This window comes from Pseudorasbora parva, chromosome 25 (assembly GCF_024679245.1).
Source record: "Pseudorasbora parva isolate DD20220531a chromosome 25, ASM2467924v1, whole genome shotgun sequence".
NCBI lineage: Eukaryota > Metazoa > Chordata > Actinopteri > Cypriniformes > Gobionidae > Pseudorasbora > Pseudorasbora parva.
The window spans coordinates 23,405,859-23,423,598 of NC_090196.1; the positions used below are offsets into that span (position 1 = coordinate 23,405,859).

The window sequence follows — 17,740 nt, forward strand, 5'->3', positions numbered from 1 at the left end:
TATATTATCTAAAAACAAATCTAACAACATATTTTCCTTGTAAGTAGAATACTATATTTGATATTAATAGAATTTAAAAAATAAAATATCTTCAGTAAATAGATTTACTGTGTCATTCTATTCTGCAATCTTGGTGAAAGTGTTTAGTCTGATAGGCTTTCAGTGAGAAAGATAATAGAACTATAGTCTACATTAGATATTATGTAAAGTTGTCTCCAAATATTATAGATAATAAAACAATACTAAAAATCATGCCAGCTGTTGCTGAAACCAAAATCTGCATCTCTAAGATTACAATTTGCAATTAATTGTTAGTTATATAATTGTATTCTTTAAAAAAAACTAAAAATCTGAAAAAAGGTACATGACGCTTCTGACTAACACAAGTTGTCTTGAGAATTCCTAACCACAAAGTTTGGAGGTCTGTAGAAATTAACTACAGAAAGTTGGTGACTTTTGTGCACTGTGGGCCTCAGCATGCGCTGACCCCGCTCTGTGATTTTACGTGGCCTACCACATTGTGGCTGAGTTGCTGTTTCCAATTGCTTCCAATTTGTTATAATACCACTATACTGTTGAACGTGGAATATTTAGAAGTGAGGAAATTTCACGAATGGATTTATTGCACAGGTGGCAGCCTATCACGGTAACACGCTTGAATTCACTGAGCTCCTGAGAGCGACCCATTCTTTCCCAAATGTTTGTAGAAGTGTCTGCATGCCTAGGTGCTTGATTTATACACCTTTGGCCATGGAAGTGATTGGAACACCTGATTTCAATGATTTGAAGGGGTATCCCAATACTTTAGTCTGGTCCTGTACACTTTATTTGTACAGAGACTCAGGCCACTCTCCATTGACAAGTGTTAATTTCCTTGAAGGCAGGTACTCTGTTAAAGTTTAAAACTATTGGATCTACCCAGAGCCACTCTGGATCTGCCATAACCAGTCCATAACGTTTGGTCGAGCAATATTTCATGCGTTCGCCTTAGACAACTCTCAACTAAGATTTAACTTCTAGATATTTGGCAGCGTTGCCACAATGGACCGAATGGCTTCATTTGCATCTTTTCCACCGCCATTACTGAACTACAACTCAAACTATCGCACAACATCAACGTCATCTTTCTCATCCACTCCCTCTGTTTGCTGATTGGTTCAAATTTGGTTAAAGCCCAGACGACATACTGAAGGTAAATTAAAATTGAGCAGAAGTATGGAGGACTGAGCCAGGTTAAGTACTTTTGGCAATACAGTGTGTCAAAAAAATCAAGGCAAAAATAATTTCTCACGTCATGACCCATTTAATGCTGAGCACAGTAGACCTGAAAAGAGGAAGCCGTGTGTTGTTCTCCTGAAGCACGTTTTCAATGAATGTGAGAAAAGTCCCTTCCACTTTTCTTACATGAGCAACAAAGCAGAGAAAGGATGAAGGGAAGGAAGAGCTAAAAACAACTCGCATCTTTGTTGATACTCAGAAATGGATTTACATGAATGTCTTTATGAGGAATTGCTCTTCTACTATGTATATAAGAAGGAGCTCAGACTTTATTCTGGACACATCAGCTCTGAGATCTTCAAGCTCCACAGATTCTTTCTGTCATTGTGAACACACATCTTGAAGAATGAGAAGCCTGATGTTTCTGCTGGTCGTGGTTCTCTTCTGCTCTCTGCCGATGACTTCAGGCGGTGAGGAAACTTTGGTTTTTTATTTAAGATAAAATGGTTTGTTATTATGGAAGGTTAAATGTATTTTGTTGCATTGTGTTGTTTAAAATATAGATATATCAACTTAGGATCTAATTGAAAACATATTTTTATTTTCATGGGCATGGAAAGATATGTGATAGGCTTATTTGTCTTCATATTTCAGCTACCGATGCAATTATTGCAGCACAATCAATGTGCTGTGGAGTGTTCACTACTGTGAAGGTTCCTGTGAAACTGGTGAAGTCTTACTACTGGACCAGCAGCTCCTGTGCCATACGAGCCATTGTGTGAGTGTCATCTTAGACATTTCGTTTTCAAACTGCAAAGTTAACCTGAATGAGACAATCCATAAGAAACACTTTGATCTAAATCTTGTTTTCGTCCTTTTCTCCCTCAGGTTTCAGATGAATTCAGGAAGAGAGATCTGTGTAAATCCAGAGGCCACCTGGGTGAACGGCCATGTTGCTAAAGTGGACAAGAGAACCAGAGTCTAAAACAAGCTACACTGTTTCTATTTGAACTGTACATTTCATATTGTGTATTGTGCTTATGTGTACATAAAACTATTTTTTTACAGAATAATTTATGTGATTGGGTTGTTGTTTCAAAAAAATTAAAGTGATAATTTAAATTTTAATGCAGTATTGTTTTTTCCCCTATTGCACACATTTTTGAAAATAAATCAAAATGTATATCTGTATACATTGTATACAAATTATATATCAAAATGTATATCTATGTATATCCATGTATATCTATATATCTGGTGGATCTACATAGATGTTAAGAACCAAAATGTATTACATATCTCAGTCAAGCAAACTGACTATTTTATCTAAAAAAAACAACTAAACTTCACATTTCTGTTGTATAAGTAAAATACTATATTTGATATTAATAGAATTAACAAAATGAAATATCTTCAGTAAATAGATTTACTGTGTCATTCTTGGTTCTGTTCTGCAGCCTTTTACTATTCAGTGGTGAAAGTGTTTAGTCTGATAGGCTTTCAGCGAGAAAGATAATCGGACTATAGCCTAGTCTACAATAGGTATTGTAACGTTTTTTTCAAAATATTATAGAAAATAATACCATATTGTCAACTGCTGCTGAAACCAAAATCTGTAACTAAGATTATGGGTCATGAATGATTACACATCACAATGCACTGTTTGCTATATAATTGCATAATATGCCTAAAAATCAGATAAGAAATAAAATCTACATGAAGCTTCTGAGAAACACAAGTTGTCTTTTGAATTCTTAAAATGATCCCATGTGGATTTCTGGAAGGATCTTCAGACGTTTCCAGAGAGAGACTCTCCTCTTTCCTCTTTTAAAAGATCAATTGTTTTAGTTAAAATAAAAATAACATTTTAAAGTGAATGTTTGTCACAGTTATGTTCAGTTGGACTTGCACCCAGAATGCATTGTTAACTTGTTGCAACTTGATTGTTAACTTGCTCAACAAATGTTGAACCAACTTAATTTCACTGGTTAAGCCAACTTTTTTTGCATTTAATTGTCCAGTTAACTTAATCATAAGCATTAGCCTAACTTTTTGTGAGTTGGATTTTTTTTTACATCGTAATGACTAAACATATCATTACAAAAGTTCTAAATGCTGTTGCAGATAAAATATAATGTTGATAACACTGAATAAATATATTTTCGTCAGGCCCTGCTGGGTTAGATACTGATAAGTATACATACTCTCTTGGTGTGTTCAAGTCATGTCGTAAAGATCGTATTTACGAGTTGAACGCACATGAACAACACCACAAAGTCGTAAATACCAGTGGGAAGTTCGGGATTTTCCTCAAGCCCCGATCTGTATGAGTTGGGGGTGTATCAATGAGAAATATGGCAGAATCAATGGATGCAACGTCTGTAGTTGAATATAACGGGTATTTAGCAGTGACACTGTCAGGCTTTGTCATTTACAACAAAGTAAGCTAGCATTGTAATATAACAATTAGCATAATGTGTAACGATACCATTTACAGTAGCGTCATAGATTCATTAAAAACGTAAAAGATTAAAACTTACCTGATGTGCATTCTTTGTTCTTCATTTTCCATAAGCAGAGTTAACAAACCTTGCAGTATTTTCGTGAAATGTATTAAAAGACGGTAAACCGCCATCTTGCTCTAACCAAAGAGACTTAAACACACATGATGACGTAAACACGACTTCTCGTCTTGTAAATACGAACATCCCAGGAGGACTTGAACGCACCATCTACTTAACCATCTTACTCGCACATTCTTCATCTTTGTAGTTTTTTAAACATTTTTATCTGTAGTTCTAATAGAATCCTTGTCCAACTTGCTATGGGTTGTGGGCAACATTAGCCAAATAGTGTCTGTGCACGGATCTGCACTTTGAATTCTAACGGAAATAGTAGACCATCTGGGTATCGTTGGAATAGTCAAATGAGCTGTTTTAAACTGATGGACATTTCAAAATGAACGTTCTTTCACTCTTCCATTTGTCCTGTTGTGGACAGACTCAAGCACTAAATGTGCATCTGTACTGTGTTCAGTGTAGAGAGCCTCAGTGATTATAATGGATTCTGTTTGCTTTTGATGTGACACACATCCAGTGTAGGCGAATGTTAGCCGTTGTGCGCCTGAAAGCCAGTGGGCGGGGCTTATTGTTTGATGATTCGTAATATTAGTTGTTGTCCATGTGACATTACAGATCCCACACAAAACGAGCCATTGCTGGAGAGTGATTAAATACATGCCTTTCTTTAATAATAGGGGACATTTACAGTTCTGAAACTTGCAGGATGTTTAATGGTACAAAAACCTCTAATATGTCAAAAGATCAAGGCAAATTTAATTTCTTACATCATGACCCATTTAATGCTGAGCACAGTAGACCTGAAAAGAGGAAGCCGTGTGTTGTTCTCCTGAAGCACGTTTTCATTGAATCTGACAGAAAAAGTCCCTTTCACTTTCTTACATGAGCGACAAAGCAGAAAGAGGATGAAGAAAAGGAAGAGCTAAAAACAACTTGCGTCTCACAATGTTGATACTCAGAAATGGATTTACATGAATGTCTTTATGAGGAATTGCTCTTCTACTATGTATATAAGAAGGAGCTCAGGCGTTATTCTGGACACATCAGCTCTGAGATCTTCAAGCTCCACAGATTCTTTCTGTCATTGAGAACAAACATCTTGAAGAATGAGAAGCCTGATGTTTCTGCTGGTCGTGGTTCTCTTCTGCTCTCTGCCGATGACTTCAGGCGGTGAGGACACTTTTTTAATTAAAAAACATAGATATAGCAAGATCCTAGATATAGGATCTAATTGAAATTGTATTCTTATTTTTTGAATGGCCATGGAAAAGATTTGTGATGGGCTTATTTGTCTTCATATTTCAGCTACTGATGCAATTAATGCAGCACAATCAAATTGCTGTGGAGTGTTCACTACTGTGAAGGTTCCTGTGAAACTGGTGAAGTCTTTCTACTGGACCACCAGCTCCTGTGCCAGACGAGCCATTGTGTGAGTGTCATCTTAGACATTTCGTTTTCAAACTGCAAAATGAACCTGAATGAGACACTCCATTAAAAAAAACTTTGATCTAAATCTTGTTTTTGTCCTTTTCTCCCTCAGGTTTCAGATGAATTCAGGGAGAGAGATCTGTGTAGATCCAGAGGCCACCTGGGTGAACGGCCACGTTGCTAAAGTGGACAAGAGAACAACAACATCAACAACAAAAACAACAACTTCTGCTGCAACAACAAAAACGACAACTTCTGCTCCAACAACAGAAACGAAAACTTCTGCTGCAACAACAAAAACGACAACGTCTGCTCCAACAACAAAAACGACAACGTCTGCTCCAACAACAGAAACGAAAACTTCTGCTCCAACAACAGAAACGACAACTTCTGCTGCAACAACAAAAACGAAAACTTCTGCTGCAACTACCGCTACTACAGCAAAGACTCAGAGCCCCACAGTCTCAAGAAACTCTACTGTTCCTATTTGATCTCTGCATTTCATATTGTATATCTGATATGTGATTGGAGCTTTTTAATAAAAAATAAATCATTATAATGTCTGTGATGTTTTTTAAAGCAATCTTTTTATCTAAACGGCATTTTATTTTTTATTGAGTAGTAAAAGTGGATGGGTAATACAAAAAAATCTAGTAAATAAATATACAAAATCTAGTAAATACCATACTATACTATATTTGATATAACACATTGTTATTAAAATTAATTTTGCATCGATAAGGTCAGCTTCATTGTGTATATAGGGATGTTAACGATTAATCAATAATCGCTGTTAGTTGATAATAAATTTAATTGATAAAACTTATCGATCGCCGATTAAACTTTACTTTAGCCCCACCCACCCATAAAAAGCATGACCGATCATTCTGAAGAGTTGTGTGTATCATTTGAATGAGAAATATGAATGAGTGCGTGTGTTCTGTTCACAAAGGTGCACGATCAGAATTTCAACAACTAAAACATTAAGATCAAGTGTTCTTCACATAAAGATATCATATAACTTCAGAATATTTGGAATTGTACATGAGTTAATACTTTTGTGCTGTTTTTGGTCAGTTTTTGCAATAAATAAATACCTGTGACTGTACATTTATTTGCCTGTTATGTGTTTTATATTGTTGAGAGTGGGTAGGTTCAGGGTATGAGTGGAGTTAGTTAAAATAAAATATAAAATTAGGCTATAAATATTCACAAAATCATGTCTCCTTTTACAAATTCAAAGAATGAAATGTGTGTTGGGAATCCGTGAGCGGACCACGGATGCTGCTTGTCATTGACATAGACATCACTTCCGTTCCGTGGACCCATCATGGAATTTTTGCCGATTCCGTAAAACTATCACAGTTTTTGCAATAAATACATGTGACTGTACATTTATTTGCCTGTTACTGTTATGTGTTTTATATTGTTGAGAGTTGGTAGGTTTAGGGTAGGAGTGGAGTTAGTTACTCCAAAATATAAAATTATGCTATAAATATTCATTCTGTGAGATCAGACATGGTGTCATGTTGTGCATCTGGAATAGAGAAAAAAATATTACCACTAGCGCCTCCGGTGGACATTTTACCCCAAAAGTGCAGGTACCTGGAGCTACATAATTAGGGTGTTGCAAAAATGTAGGCAGTCCATTGACAAGAACTGTTGCTCGAATGTCATCAAATATTTCCAGTCTTTGTCTTCCTCTTCCTCTTTCTTGCCCTCCTCCTCCCCCTCTTCCTCCTCCTCTTTCTTGCCCTCCTCCTCCTCCTCTTTCTCTTTTTGCCCTCCTCCTCGTCGCCCACCTCGCATACGCACTCGTCCTCTTACATTGTTTCTTCTATTCATTTTCAGACTTTCTCCTTCCTGTTATATTGGTTTATATTGGTTGTGTCTCATCATTTGAAACAGGTTAAATCAGTTTTGAGTGGTTGTGTTCAATCAATGACAATTGTTCTCTATTTGTGTTTGATTGTTGCCACTTGAGTTTACCAGTATAGATGGCATGTGCATTAGAGAGCAGAATGTGTTTTGAGAATGTGTTTAGAGTTTTGATGAAAAGACTAGGTGAGATCTGAAAATAATGTTATACCATTTGAAATAGTTTAAGGTATTGACAACAGACTGCAGAATCAGCTGAATGAGTTCAGGCAACTAAGAAATTTGTTCAGCCGATGGGTTTTAGTGTTTTAGCAATTGAGAAAAACTGTAATAGTATAGCATACACAGGCAGATGTTGTGCTAACTAGAGTTTAGGAAATTTGTTAAGGGTATTGACAAAATTGTCATAGCAATTGTAAAAAAAACTTTAAATCAATTTTGAGTGGTTGTGTTCAATCAATGACAATTGTTCTCTATTTGTGTTTGATTGTTGCCACTTGAGTTTACCAGTATGAATGACGTGCATTAGAGAGCAGATTCAGAATGTATTTTGAGAATGAGAATGAAAAGTCTAAGTGAGATCTGCAAATTGTGTTCTACCATGTGAAATGGTTTAAGATATTGACAAGAGACTGCACAAAAATGAGTTCAGGCAACTGAGAACTTTGTTCAGCCAATGGGTTTAAGTGTTTTAGCAATTGAGAAAATGTTGAATATAAATATAATATAGTATTATTCTAATATGTAATGTATTACATGCATATTTTATATTGTTTTAATTGCAAAGACATTAAAAAATCAATACAGAGTCATGTGCTGTACTACATTTCACTTTAATGTTTGTACATTTTAATGGCACTAGAACAAATAAATGTTCAGATGAAAAAAGGAGGAGTTCTTGGCTGACATCTGGTGGTGGACTTTCTTTCTTTCTTTCTTTCTTTCTTTCTTTCTTTTTTTTAGTGTTGTTACAATTTTTATTTTTATTTTTAAGATTAATGGGAATTGTCTAAATGTGACATAAAACACCAAACCACCAAAGGCATAGGCCTATATAAATATGAATATAATAAAAGTAAGGAGCAATGTCCACTTGTTAGTCCTGCAGTCTTCTACTGCCACCTACTGATGAAAGTTTTCAGTCTGAGGCTTTCATTGGGAAAGATGGTTGAAGGACGCTAGGCTGATATGTAAAAATGTAGGCCTATAACATTTGAGTGCACTGCTGCTGTTCAGTCATTTGAAGATTACAGAATTCAAATTTTTTTTATGAATGCAATGCATGGCCTGTGTCCCTATAGCTACATTCATTACAAACTGGAATTCTGTGATCTTAAAATGACTGATCATCATCAGTCTTGTGGACCTGAAGGATCCTGCAGATGTCTGGACTGATCGTCAGAAATGTCCAGACTCTTATTTTAGTTTGACAGAAAATAACATTAAAATATCACTAATCTAATTTGTTATAATATATTAATTATAAAAGGGACAATACTTTTTTGAATGTTTTTTAATTGTTGTGAGTCTGCTATATTATTATTATTATTATTATTATTATTATTATTATTATTATTAACATTAATAATTATTAGGATTTCATTTGATTATTAGGATTTTTGTGTGGTTTTAATACAATTCACTGCACCCGCAAAAAAAATAATATTAGGCTATCAACTTTTTGTTATAATTTTTCATTAGCCTTGTTCTTGCTATTTACAACTTTACAACACATAAATGTGATATAAATACAATTATTTAACAAATATTTTAGCATTATAATATTTATTTAATATTATCAGTGTCACAAGCTGTTATAGGCCTACTGTAGCCTATAGGCCTGCATAAATTACAACTTTTATTACGCTTGTGCTCGAAAAAATAATGTGTAAATTGTTCATGCCTTAGTTAAAAGAATTAAGAGGATTGTGGAGATGTGAAATGCTGACTGAATGACTTTTGAATGGACAATACAAAAAAAAGCGATTCCTGCTTCTTCAGTTTCTCTAAAGGTGAAATACGGATCATTAAAAAAGAAACTGTTTCGAATAGAATGATACTTTGACTATTGCAATAGATTGTTAATATAAACCTAACCGGGGCGTTGGTGAGATAATCCGGGATCTGTGACGATTCCTTGAGGTAAGTCTAAACTTTTGTTCAAGTTTTCTAAAATGACAAAAAATATTCTTGGGATGCTCCAGCGATCAATACATTCAATAGTATTGATGTATTAGGTAATAAATAATGTATTTGTTGAAACTAAAGTTATGTAGCCTAAGGGTTAAGTGATTCTTAAAACGGAAACTCTGTGACTGCGATTATAGCCAGAGTTCAGTTTTTAAAGTGCGTTTGTTTCCCAATCAGTAAATAGCTCAATCATGTTGTTGTGCAGAATTCTGACCCCTCCAGGTGATTTCTCGCTAGAAATTATATCAGAAATGTAATATGTTGGTAAAAAAGTACATTTACACACAAACTGACCCGCAAACGCAACTTTTGGACGCCATCTTTTTTCCCCAGCTCAACTGTCACTGAAAGCACAGGATTGTGGGATATCAAAGGCAGCGAAGGATACATGAATGATGCCTTCAAAAATCGATCAGAGGAAGGTATCTCAGGAGACAGGAAGTAGAGGAAACATTAGATTTGGACGTGGCTTGATGCCTTCCTGCCTTGAAATGTGTCCTCCGAAGGCAGCATTTTAGAGGTTTCGGATGCAGCCATTGACGAGGTCGAACTGGAAGCCATGTTAATCTTGGACTAAATCGGCCACCGTAGGAGTTAAAACGAAATTGGAATGGAGAGGAACAGAAACGAATATTCACTGGATTGTCATATACCTTTACACCGCTAGATGGGGGAAAATATCACACAGTGTAGCTTTAAGCCTACATGATTAAAGTTAAAATAAAATCAACATGGAATCTTTATTTAATTGAATATTTGTGAATTGTTTATGACATAGAGGTATACAAGTGATGAAATGTGATATTTTTTTATATTAATGATTCTAAATTGGACAGTTTGTAAAAAAGAGACACTGAGAAATTAAGATTGTTAAATATTTTATTTGTGCTTTTGAGAACTGGATGTTGTAAATAATATACTATCAGAGGATCTGCTACAGAGGAGACGTGTCCTTCTTCTTCATTTTCTCCTCTTAGGTAAATTTTCATCTGTTTGCTCGGCCTCCTGAACAGGACCTGCAGTATCAGATCTGACGACAACACAGATTCTTTCTGTCATTGAGAACAAACATCTTGAAGAATGAGAAGCCTGATGTTTCTGCTGGTCGTGGTTCTCTTCTGCTCTCTGCCGAAGACTTCAGGCGGTGTGGACACTTTGGTTTTTTATTTAAGATAAAATGGATTGTTTTCAGATGATTTATGTCAGGTTTAGTTTCATCTGTTGCATTGGGTTATTTAAAAATATAGATATATCAACTTAGGATCTTACAGAAGCTTATTGCATTCACTTGAGAAAAAAAATCTCTGTTTTTCTGAATTAACAAGTTAATTATCTCAGAATTATGAGATTTTTTTATGAAAAGATTTTTTGCTCTGTTTTTCTGAATTAATGACTTAATCATCTCTGAATTATGAGATCATTTTTATTGAATAAAAAGTTTTTGCTCTGTTTTTCTGAATTAATGACTTAATTATCTCTGAATTATGAGATCATTTTTAATGAATAAAAAGTTTTTGCTCTGTTTTTCTGAATTAATGACTTAATTATGAGATATTTTTTTCTTGAAAATATTTCTTCAGTTTTTCTTAATTAATGAGATCCCTCAAAATCCTACTTTTAGCTGGATTGCATGGAAGTTAACATGTCCCGCCTTTCAAGTTTAATGCAGTTTTATTTTACTTTGGGTTTGAAACATTGCTGCTGTCTTTATGTAATATAATGGTATTGTTTTTAGTGTGTCAATTTTGTGCAGACACCTCAAGAATTTGCCAGGATTTCTCCAGGATCAGTTTAACCGATATGGTTATGCTTTGCAAGCCCGATCTCATGAAAATGCCTATAAATAGTACAAGTGTGCAATCTTGTGTAATGTATACGGCAAAATGAGTTTTGGCGTGCATATGGTACACGGTTTTTCATGTGCTTATGATACGCACTTTATGCCCCCCCCCCCCCCAACCTACCCAAGAGTGTGTCATATGCACGCCATAAAGTGCGTATCATACGCACGCAAAAGACTGCATAGCACTTGCATTATTTCAGTATACATTCCACACAATATACATTCCAGACTATATACGTTCGACAAAATTTCACACTCGTACTATTGATACGCATTACTATGTGATCGTGATTAGATGATGCATCTGTAATGCATTCAGGCTGGCTATGTGGTGACACAAAAGACAATCAGGAAATTGTTGAAAATACTGGATCCCCATGGAGTGCAATAGCAATGTCAAGCAGATCAGAATGTTCTTTTCTGCTGTCTTGAGGTGTCTGCACAAAGTTGACCCACTAAAAACAATACCATTTATATAACTTAAAGACAATGTCTCAAACCCAAAGTAAAATAAAACCGGATTAAATTTGAAAGGCGGGACATATTTAGCTACTTCATTGCAATCCAGCTAAAATAGAGCTCTTGGCAGCATTTTGAGGGATCTCATTAATTCAGAAAAACAGAACAAAATATTTTTTTTCCTCAAGTGAATGCAATAAGCTTCCGTAGGATCTAATTGAAAACATATTTTTATTTTCATAGGCATGGAAAAGATTTGTGATGAGCTTATTTGTCTTCATATTTCAGCTACCGATACAATTAATGCAGCACAATCAATGTGCTGTGGAGAGTTCACTACTGTGAAGGTTCCTGTGAAACTGGTGAAGTCTTTCTACTGGACCCGCAGCTCCTGTCCCAGACGAGCCATTGTGTGAGTGTCATCTTAGACATTTCGTTTTTTAAACTGCAAAGTGAACCTGAATGAGACACTGCATTAAAGTGTCTTTACACTTTGATCTAAATTAAAGAGACACTCCATTTAAGTGTCTCTACACTTTGATCTAAATCTTGTTTTTGTCCTTTTCTCCCTCAGGTTTCAGATGAATTCAGGGAGAGAGCACTGTGTAGATCCAGAGGCCACCTGGGTGAACGGCCATGTTGCTAAAGTGGACAAGAGAACAAGAGTCTAAAACAAGCTACACTGTTTCTATTTGAACTGTACATTTCATATTGTATATTGTGCTTATGTCTGCATAAAACTTTTTTTTACAGAATAATTTATGTGATTGGATTGTTGTCAGGGTTCTGCCCTGGCAGCCGTGTCTGTGCTGTCTTTATTTTTCTATGTTTGTGTTGTGTCTTAGCACATTTGTCTCTCTTTGTGTTTGTTTTGTGTTCGTCTTCTCCTGCCTCCTTGTTTGCTGTTACCACACTTCCTAGTTTAGTCTGGTCTAGTCCACCTTCCACTAATTGTGCTCACCTGTTCCTCATGTGCTGATCCCTTTATATTGTGCTACTTTCCCTCTTGTCTTGGCTGGTTCCTTGTGTGTGCTTGTCTGAGTACATATTTAGTGTTAGCTTGCAGTTCTTGTCAAGTCCTATTATTATTTAGTCCTTCTGTCAGTTTTAGATTAGTGATACAGTACACATTACATGTTACATCCACGTTTGTTGATCAGTGCCGGTAATGTGTACTCTAGTTGCCCAATTTTCAATCGAATCTGACGCGAAGGATAAATTAATTAACTGAGCACATCCAGGATGTTACATGTCTAAAGTAGCTATAAAGAATAAACCAGTCTTATAGACTTAAATATTTTGCTTCACAATAATCTGCATGCATAATAAATTACAGTAAAATGTATGCTTTTTGCATGTTTTAATAAAATATTATTCGTTAACAGTAGTCATCATAATATTTCCAGTTGTCCACGTGCCTCAGACTTGCGTCGTCAACTCGCTACTTCGGGTTTTGCGTCATCAACACGGAACTAAAGTTCGATTCAGTTCGATTAGTGAACCGGCTCGACCGGTTACTTGCTGAGAACCGGCTCAAAGAACGATTCGATCAAGAACCTAACATCACTATTCTAGATTAGTATTTCTTCATTTTCAGTTGTTTCTTTGTTCCTGAATTTTTAGTCTAGTCAGGTGTCTTTCTTAATTTTGAATTCTCTTATTTTTTTGTTTTTTCCCTTTTCTTGCTCCAGTTATTTTTAGTTTATCTTTTGTTTACTGGTGTTCTAGTTTTGCCAGTTTTAATTTGTTTTGTTTTCTTTTATTCATCTTGAGTGTTGTCCACGTGTTTGTTCCTTCCTCCTCCCTGGGATTCCTTGCCTGCTGGTACCTTCTGCCTGCCGCTAGACTGGTTCTGAGTCTGTGAGCAGCTAGTAGCGGATCTCTGCTTCAATGCGTCCTGCCCTGTCTTCACCTCTACCATCTGCCTGGTCTGATCAGTCCTCAGTGGTTCTTCGACCTGCTGCATCCTGGAGCTGGTTCCAGCAGCCACCCTCCTCTGTCCTGTCATTGTTCCCTATTGACCCTGCTGTTTGAACTGTCACTCCTCCACCACCCTCTTGTGCCTTGTTGAGCTGTCCTGTCAATAAATTATTTGTTCACTCTGCATCTGGTTCCTCCATTCCCTTATACCTGACAGATTGTTATTTTAATAAAATATAAATTGATTGTTTAAATTTTAGTGCAGTATTGGTTTTTACTCTCTATTGGACACGTTTTGAAAATAAACATTTTATTTAAATGTATATCTATATATCTGGTGAATCTACATAGATGTTAAGAACCAAAGTGTATTACGTATCTCAGTCAGGCTAACATGAATTGTCTAAAACCGACTAGTTTATCTAAAAACAAAAAAAAGTATATTTGATATTAATAGAATTTAAAAAAATTAAATATCTTCAGTAAATGGATTTACTGTGTCATTCCTGGTTCTGTTCTTTAGACTTTACTGCCATTTACTCTTTACTGCCACTCCCTCTGTTCGCTGATTGGTTCAAATTTGATTAAAGCCCAGACAACATACTGAAGGTAAATGAAAATTGAGCAGAAGTATGGAGGACTGAGCCAGGTTAAATACTTTTGGCAATACAGTGTGTCAAAAAAATCAAGGCAAAAATAATTTCTCACGTCATGACCCATTTAATGCTGAGCACAGTAGACCTGAAAAGAGGAAGCCGTGTGTTGTTCTCCAGAAGGACATTTTCAATGAATGTGAGAAAAGTCCCTTCCACTTTTCTTACATGAGCATCAAAGCAGAGAAAGGATGAAGGGAAGGAAGAGCTAAAAACAACTCGTATCTTTGTTGATACTCAGAAATGGATTTACATGAATGTCTTTATGAGGAATTGCTCTCCTACTATGTATATAAGAAGGAGCTCAGACTTTATTCTGGACACATCAGCTCTGAGATCTTCAAGCTCCACAGATTCTTTCTGTCATTGTGAACACACATCTTGAAGAATGAGAAGCCTGATGTTTCTGCTGGTCCTGGTTCTCTTCTGCTCTCTGCCGATGACTTCAGGCGGTGAGGACACTTTGGTTTTTTATTTAAGATAAAATGGATTGTTTTCAGATATTTTTATGGAAGGTGTAGTTTAATTTTTTGCATTAAGTGATTTTAAAATATAGATATATCAAATTAGGATCTAATTGAAAACATATTTTTATTTTCATGGGCATGGAAAAGATATGTGATTGGCTTATTTGTCTTCATATTTCAGCTACTGATGCAATTAATGCAGCAAATGCAAGGTGCTGTGGCGGGTTAACTACTGTGAAGGTTCCTGTGAAACTGGTGAAGTCTTTCTACTGGACCAGCACCTCCTGTCCCAGACGAGCCATTGTGTGAGTGTCATCTTAGACATTTCATTTTCAAACTGCAAAGTGAACCTGAATGAGACACTCCATTAAAAACACTTTGATCTAAATCTTGTTTTCGTCCTTTTCTCCCTCAGGTTTCAGATGAATTCAGGGAGAGAGATCTGTGTAAATCCAGAGGCCACCTGGGTGAAAGGCCATGTTGCTAAAGTGGACAAGAGAACCAGAGTCTAAAACAAGCTACACTGTTTCTATTTGAACTGTACATTTCATATTGTATATTGTGCTTATGTGTGCATGAAACTATTTTTACAGAATAATTTATGTGATTTGATTGTTATTTAAATAAAATATTAATGGATAATTTACATTTTAATGCAGTATTGTTTTTTACCCTCTATTGGACACATTTTGACAATAAAAGTTTTATTTAAATGTATATATATCTGGTGGATCTACATAGATGTTAAAAACCATCTCAGTCAAGCTAACATGAATTGTCTAAAACTGACAATTGATCTAAAAATAAATCTAACAACACATTTCCCTTGTAAGTAAAATACTATATTTGATATTAATAGAATTTAAAAAATGAAATATCTTCAGTAAATAGATTTACTGTGTCATTCCTGGTTCTGTTCTTTAGACTTTACTGCCATTTAGAGGGTGAAAGTGTTTAGTCTGATAGGCTTTCAGTGAGAAAGATAATAGGACTATAGCCTAGTCTACATGAAGCTTCTGAGTCTGTGAATTCCTAAAATTATCCCATGTGAATTTCTGGATGGATCTTCAGACATTTCCAGAGAGAGACTCTCCTCCTTTCCTCTTCAAGTTGGAAAAGATTAATTGTTTTAGTTAAAATAAAAATAACATTTTAAAGTGAAGGTTTATGCAGTTAAACTCAGTTGGACATGGTTTTCCGCACTCTCTGCCTTAGTTAATAATTCCATTCAGTTGTGCACCTCATTATTATCTCTTTTATTTAGTTCTGTCATGGTCAGGAACACAAAGGAAAATGGTGCGAGGACTCACATGCAAAAAAAAAGGAAGATTTATTATAAAAATACACATAAACTCAAAACAAAACCCACGAGGGGAAAAAAACACATAATCAGAATAACAAAATACAAAACTTAACAAGCCAAAAGACATCACAGGGAACCAGACAATACAATGATCCGAAAAACCCTGCGTCTCAATCTGCTCCCTAGTTCACTAGTCAGGGCACTGATCAGGACATAAGTCAATGAGCTGACTCCCTGATCAGTGCCCTGACAACTGAACTATAGGGAGCTGATTCAGACGTACCCAAAGACTGACAAACACAAGGAGCTTATAAAGGGAACAAATCAAGCAGGGAATCAGGGAACACAGGTGGGGCAAATTAAACCAATAATCAGATAACAAGGGGGAGGGATCAGACAATGACAGGAGCACATGCTCAACATAAAACACACATGTGCACACAAGACAGGACAGGCATGTGACACTACCCCGTCCTTAAAGAACGGCTACCAGACGCTCCACTAGGGACGGGAGGGACAGAACAGGGAGGCACGGGAGGGACGGACCATTGGACCATGGCAGGACGGGAGGGACAGAACAGGGAGGCATGGGAGGGACGGCCCAAGGTGGGACGGGAGGGACGGACCAGGGCGGGACGGGACAGGAGGGACAGACCAAGTAGAAAGCAGACCACCGGCACTGGAACCACCGGCACTGGATCTCCTGGAACGGAGTCTACCGGAACATGATTCACCGGCACTGGAACCACCGGCACTGGATCTCCTGGAACAAAGTCTACCGGAACACGATTCACCGGCACAGGGACTACCAGCACATGATCTACCGGAACTGGGACGACCAGAACTGGATCCCCTGGAACTGGGGCCACCGGAACACAATCCACCGGCACACGATCCACCGGCACAGGGACCACCGGAACACAGTCCACTGGCACAGGGACCACCGGAACTAGGACCACCGGAACACGATCCACTGGAACTGGGACCACAGGCACAGGGACCACCGGCACTGTGACCAACGGCACAGGGACACCGGCACTTTGCATTTTTAAAAAATGTTCTTCATAGAGATGACAACGTTGTCAAAACGATGGCTATTAACACAGATCCCTGAAACAATCCAGTGGATGGCGATGTCACTTTGTAAAGAAACACAAAGCGCCTACAGTATAGACTAAACATGTAATAGGCATGTGCATGACATCTCCGTTTTCACAAATTCACGTTTTTGTACCGAGACATTTTAATTGTTTTCAAAAACTTTGAAACCCATTTTCAAAAGTTTGCATTTTCAGGCTTCCCAAAACAACTTTGTCATGAAAATGAATGGCCAAAACACATAAGAGGTTTGCCATACTTAATTGAAAATGGAGTAAATGCCCCAAAGCAACCCCATGCAATCAATCTTCATGCTAAGTGCTTCAAAATCACCCTTAATTTGAGACTAGCAAGGACGATTTTGAGCAAAATATTCAGTGTGTTGCAGTCTAATGGGTCCTGCACACTCTGCGATTTTTCAAAATCCTTTGCGAATGTCCCTTGTCAGACTGTACGAACATGATCCCCGATGTAAGCCATGTCACACTGTAAGATCTCAGTTGACATTAATGTCAGACTGAACGATAGTGAAGGCACGCTAAAAACAGACAAGCACAAGAAAACTCGTCTGGAGTTTTATATCATCAATGAATGACGCGTTCGGTGACAGTGAGCTGCATTACTCGCGGGACTGAAAAGCTGGCTACAAAAAAATCTCTAGCTCTCGTTTTGGTCATAGTTTGTCTTCAAAAACGGAGATATTT

The 17,740-nt window shown here is 36.7% G+C and overlaps 4 protein-coding genes across 4 annotated transcripts; 3 read left to right on the plus strand and 1 right to left on the minus strand.

Moving 5' to 3' along the window:
- Nucleotides 1–1,043: 1,043 nt before the first annotated feature.
- LOC137065095 (regakine-1-like) lies at nt 1,044–2,358 on the plus strand. Its single transcript, XM_067436660.1, has 3 exons — nt 1,044–1,688; nt 1,873–1,996; nt 2,107–2,358. The coding sequence occupies exons 1-3, from the start codon at nt 1,625–1,627 to the stop codon at nt 2,201–2,203; spliced, it is 285 nt and encodes a 94-aa protein (XP_067292761.1). The 5' UTR covers nt 1,044–1,624; the 3' UTR covers nt 2,204–2,358.
- A 1,264-nt stretch (nt 2,359–3,622) lies between these two features.
- Nucleotides 3,623–12,585, plus strand: LOC137065023 (salivary glue protein Sgs-3-like). The gene is made up of 6 exons (XM_067436591.1): nt 3,623–4,967; nt 5,103–5,226; nt 5,338–5,712; nt 10,373–10,437; nt 11,884–12,007; nt 12,170–12,585. Exons 1-6 carry the CDS (start codon nt 4,904–4,906, stop codon nt 12,264–12,266), a joined length of 849 nt encoding a protein of 282 aa, XP_067292692.1. The 5' UTR covers nt 3,623–4,903; the 3' UTR covers nt 12,267–12,585.
- Nucleotides 12,586–14,457: 1,872 nt separating this feature from the next.
- Nucleotides 14,458–15,203, plus strand: LOC137065094 (monocyte chemotactic protein 1B-like). The gene is made up of 3 exons (XM_067436659.1): nt 14,458–14,620; nt 14,817–14,940; nt 15,051–15,203. Exons 1-3 carry the CDS (start codon nt 14,557–14,559, stop codon nt 15,145–15,147), a joined length of 285 nt encoding a protein of 94 aa, XP_067292760.1. The 5' UTR covers nt 14,458–14,556; the 3' UTR covers nt 15,148–15,203.
- A 1,199-nt stretch (nt 15,204–16,402) lies between these two features.
- On the minus strand, nt 16,403–16,984 carry LOC137065024 (uncharacterized). Its single transcript, XM_067436592.1, has one exon. It carries the CDS (start codon nt 16,982–16,984, stop codon nt 16,403–16,405), a length of 582 nt encoding a protein of 193 aa, XP_067292693.1.
- Nucleotides 16,985–17,740: the final 756 nt, after the last annotated feature.

Bases quoted from the DNA above. Each gene is read 5' to 3' on its own strand.
- LOC137065024 (XM_067436592.1), bottom strand. From the start codon at position 16,984: ATGCAAAGTGCCGGTGTCCCTGTGCCGTTGGTCACAGTGCCGGTGGTC.
- LOC137065094 (XM_067436659.1), top strand. From the start codon at position 14,557: ATGAGAAGCCTGATGTTTCTGCTGGTCCTGGTTCTCTTCTGCTCTCTG. The intron at 14,621-14,816 runs GTGAGGACACTT...TTCATATTTCAG, and splicing joins TCTGCCGATGACTTCAGGCG to CTACTGATGCAATTAATGCA. The intron at 14,941-15,050 runs GTGAGTGTCATC...TTTCTCCCTCAG, and splicing joins TGTCCCAGACGAGCCATTGT to GTTTCAGATGAATTCAGGGA.
- LOC137065023 (XM_067436591.1), top strand. From the start codon at position 4,904: ATGAGAAGCCTGATGTTTCTGCTGGTCGTGGTTCTCTTCTGCTCTCTG. The intron at 5,227-5,337 runs GTGAGTGTCATC...TTTCTCCCTCAG, and splicing joins TGTGCCAGACGAGCCATTGT to GTTTCAGATGAATTCAGGGA. The intron at 12,008-12,169 runs GTGAGTGTCATC...TTTCTCCCTCAG, and splicing joins TGTCCCAGACGAGCCATTGT to GTTTCAGATGAATTCAGGGA.
- LOC137065095 (XM_067436660.1), top strand. From the start codon at position 1,625: ATGAGAAGCCTGATGTTTCTGCTGGTCGTGGTTCTCTTCTGCTCTCTG. The intron at 1,689-1,872 runs GTGAGGAAACTT...TTCATATTTCAG, and splicing joins TCTGCCGATGACTTCAGGCG to CTACCGATGCAATTATTGCA. The intron at 1,997-2,106 runs GTGAGTGTCATC...TTTCTCCCTCAG, and splicing joins TGTGCCATACGAGCCATTGT to GTTTCAGATGAATTCAGGAA.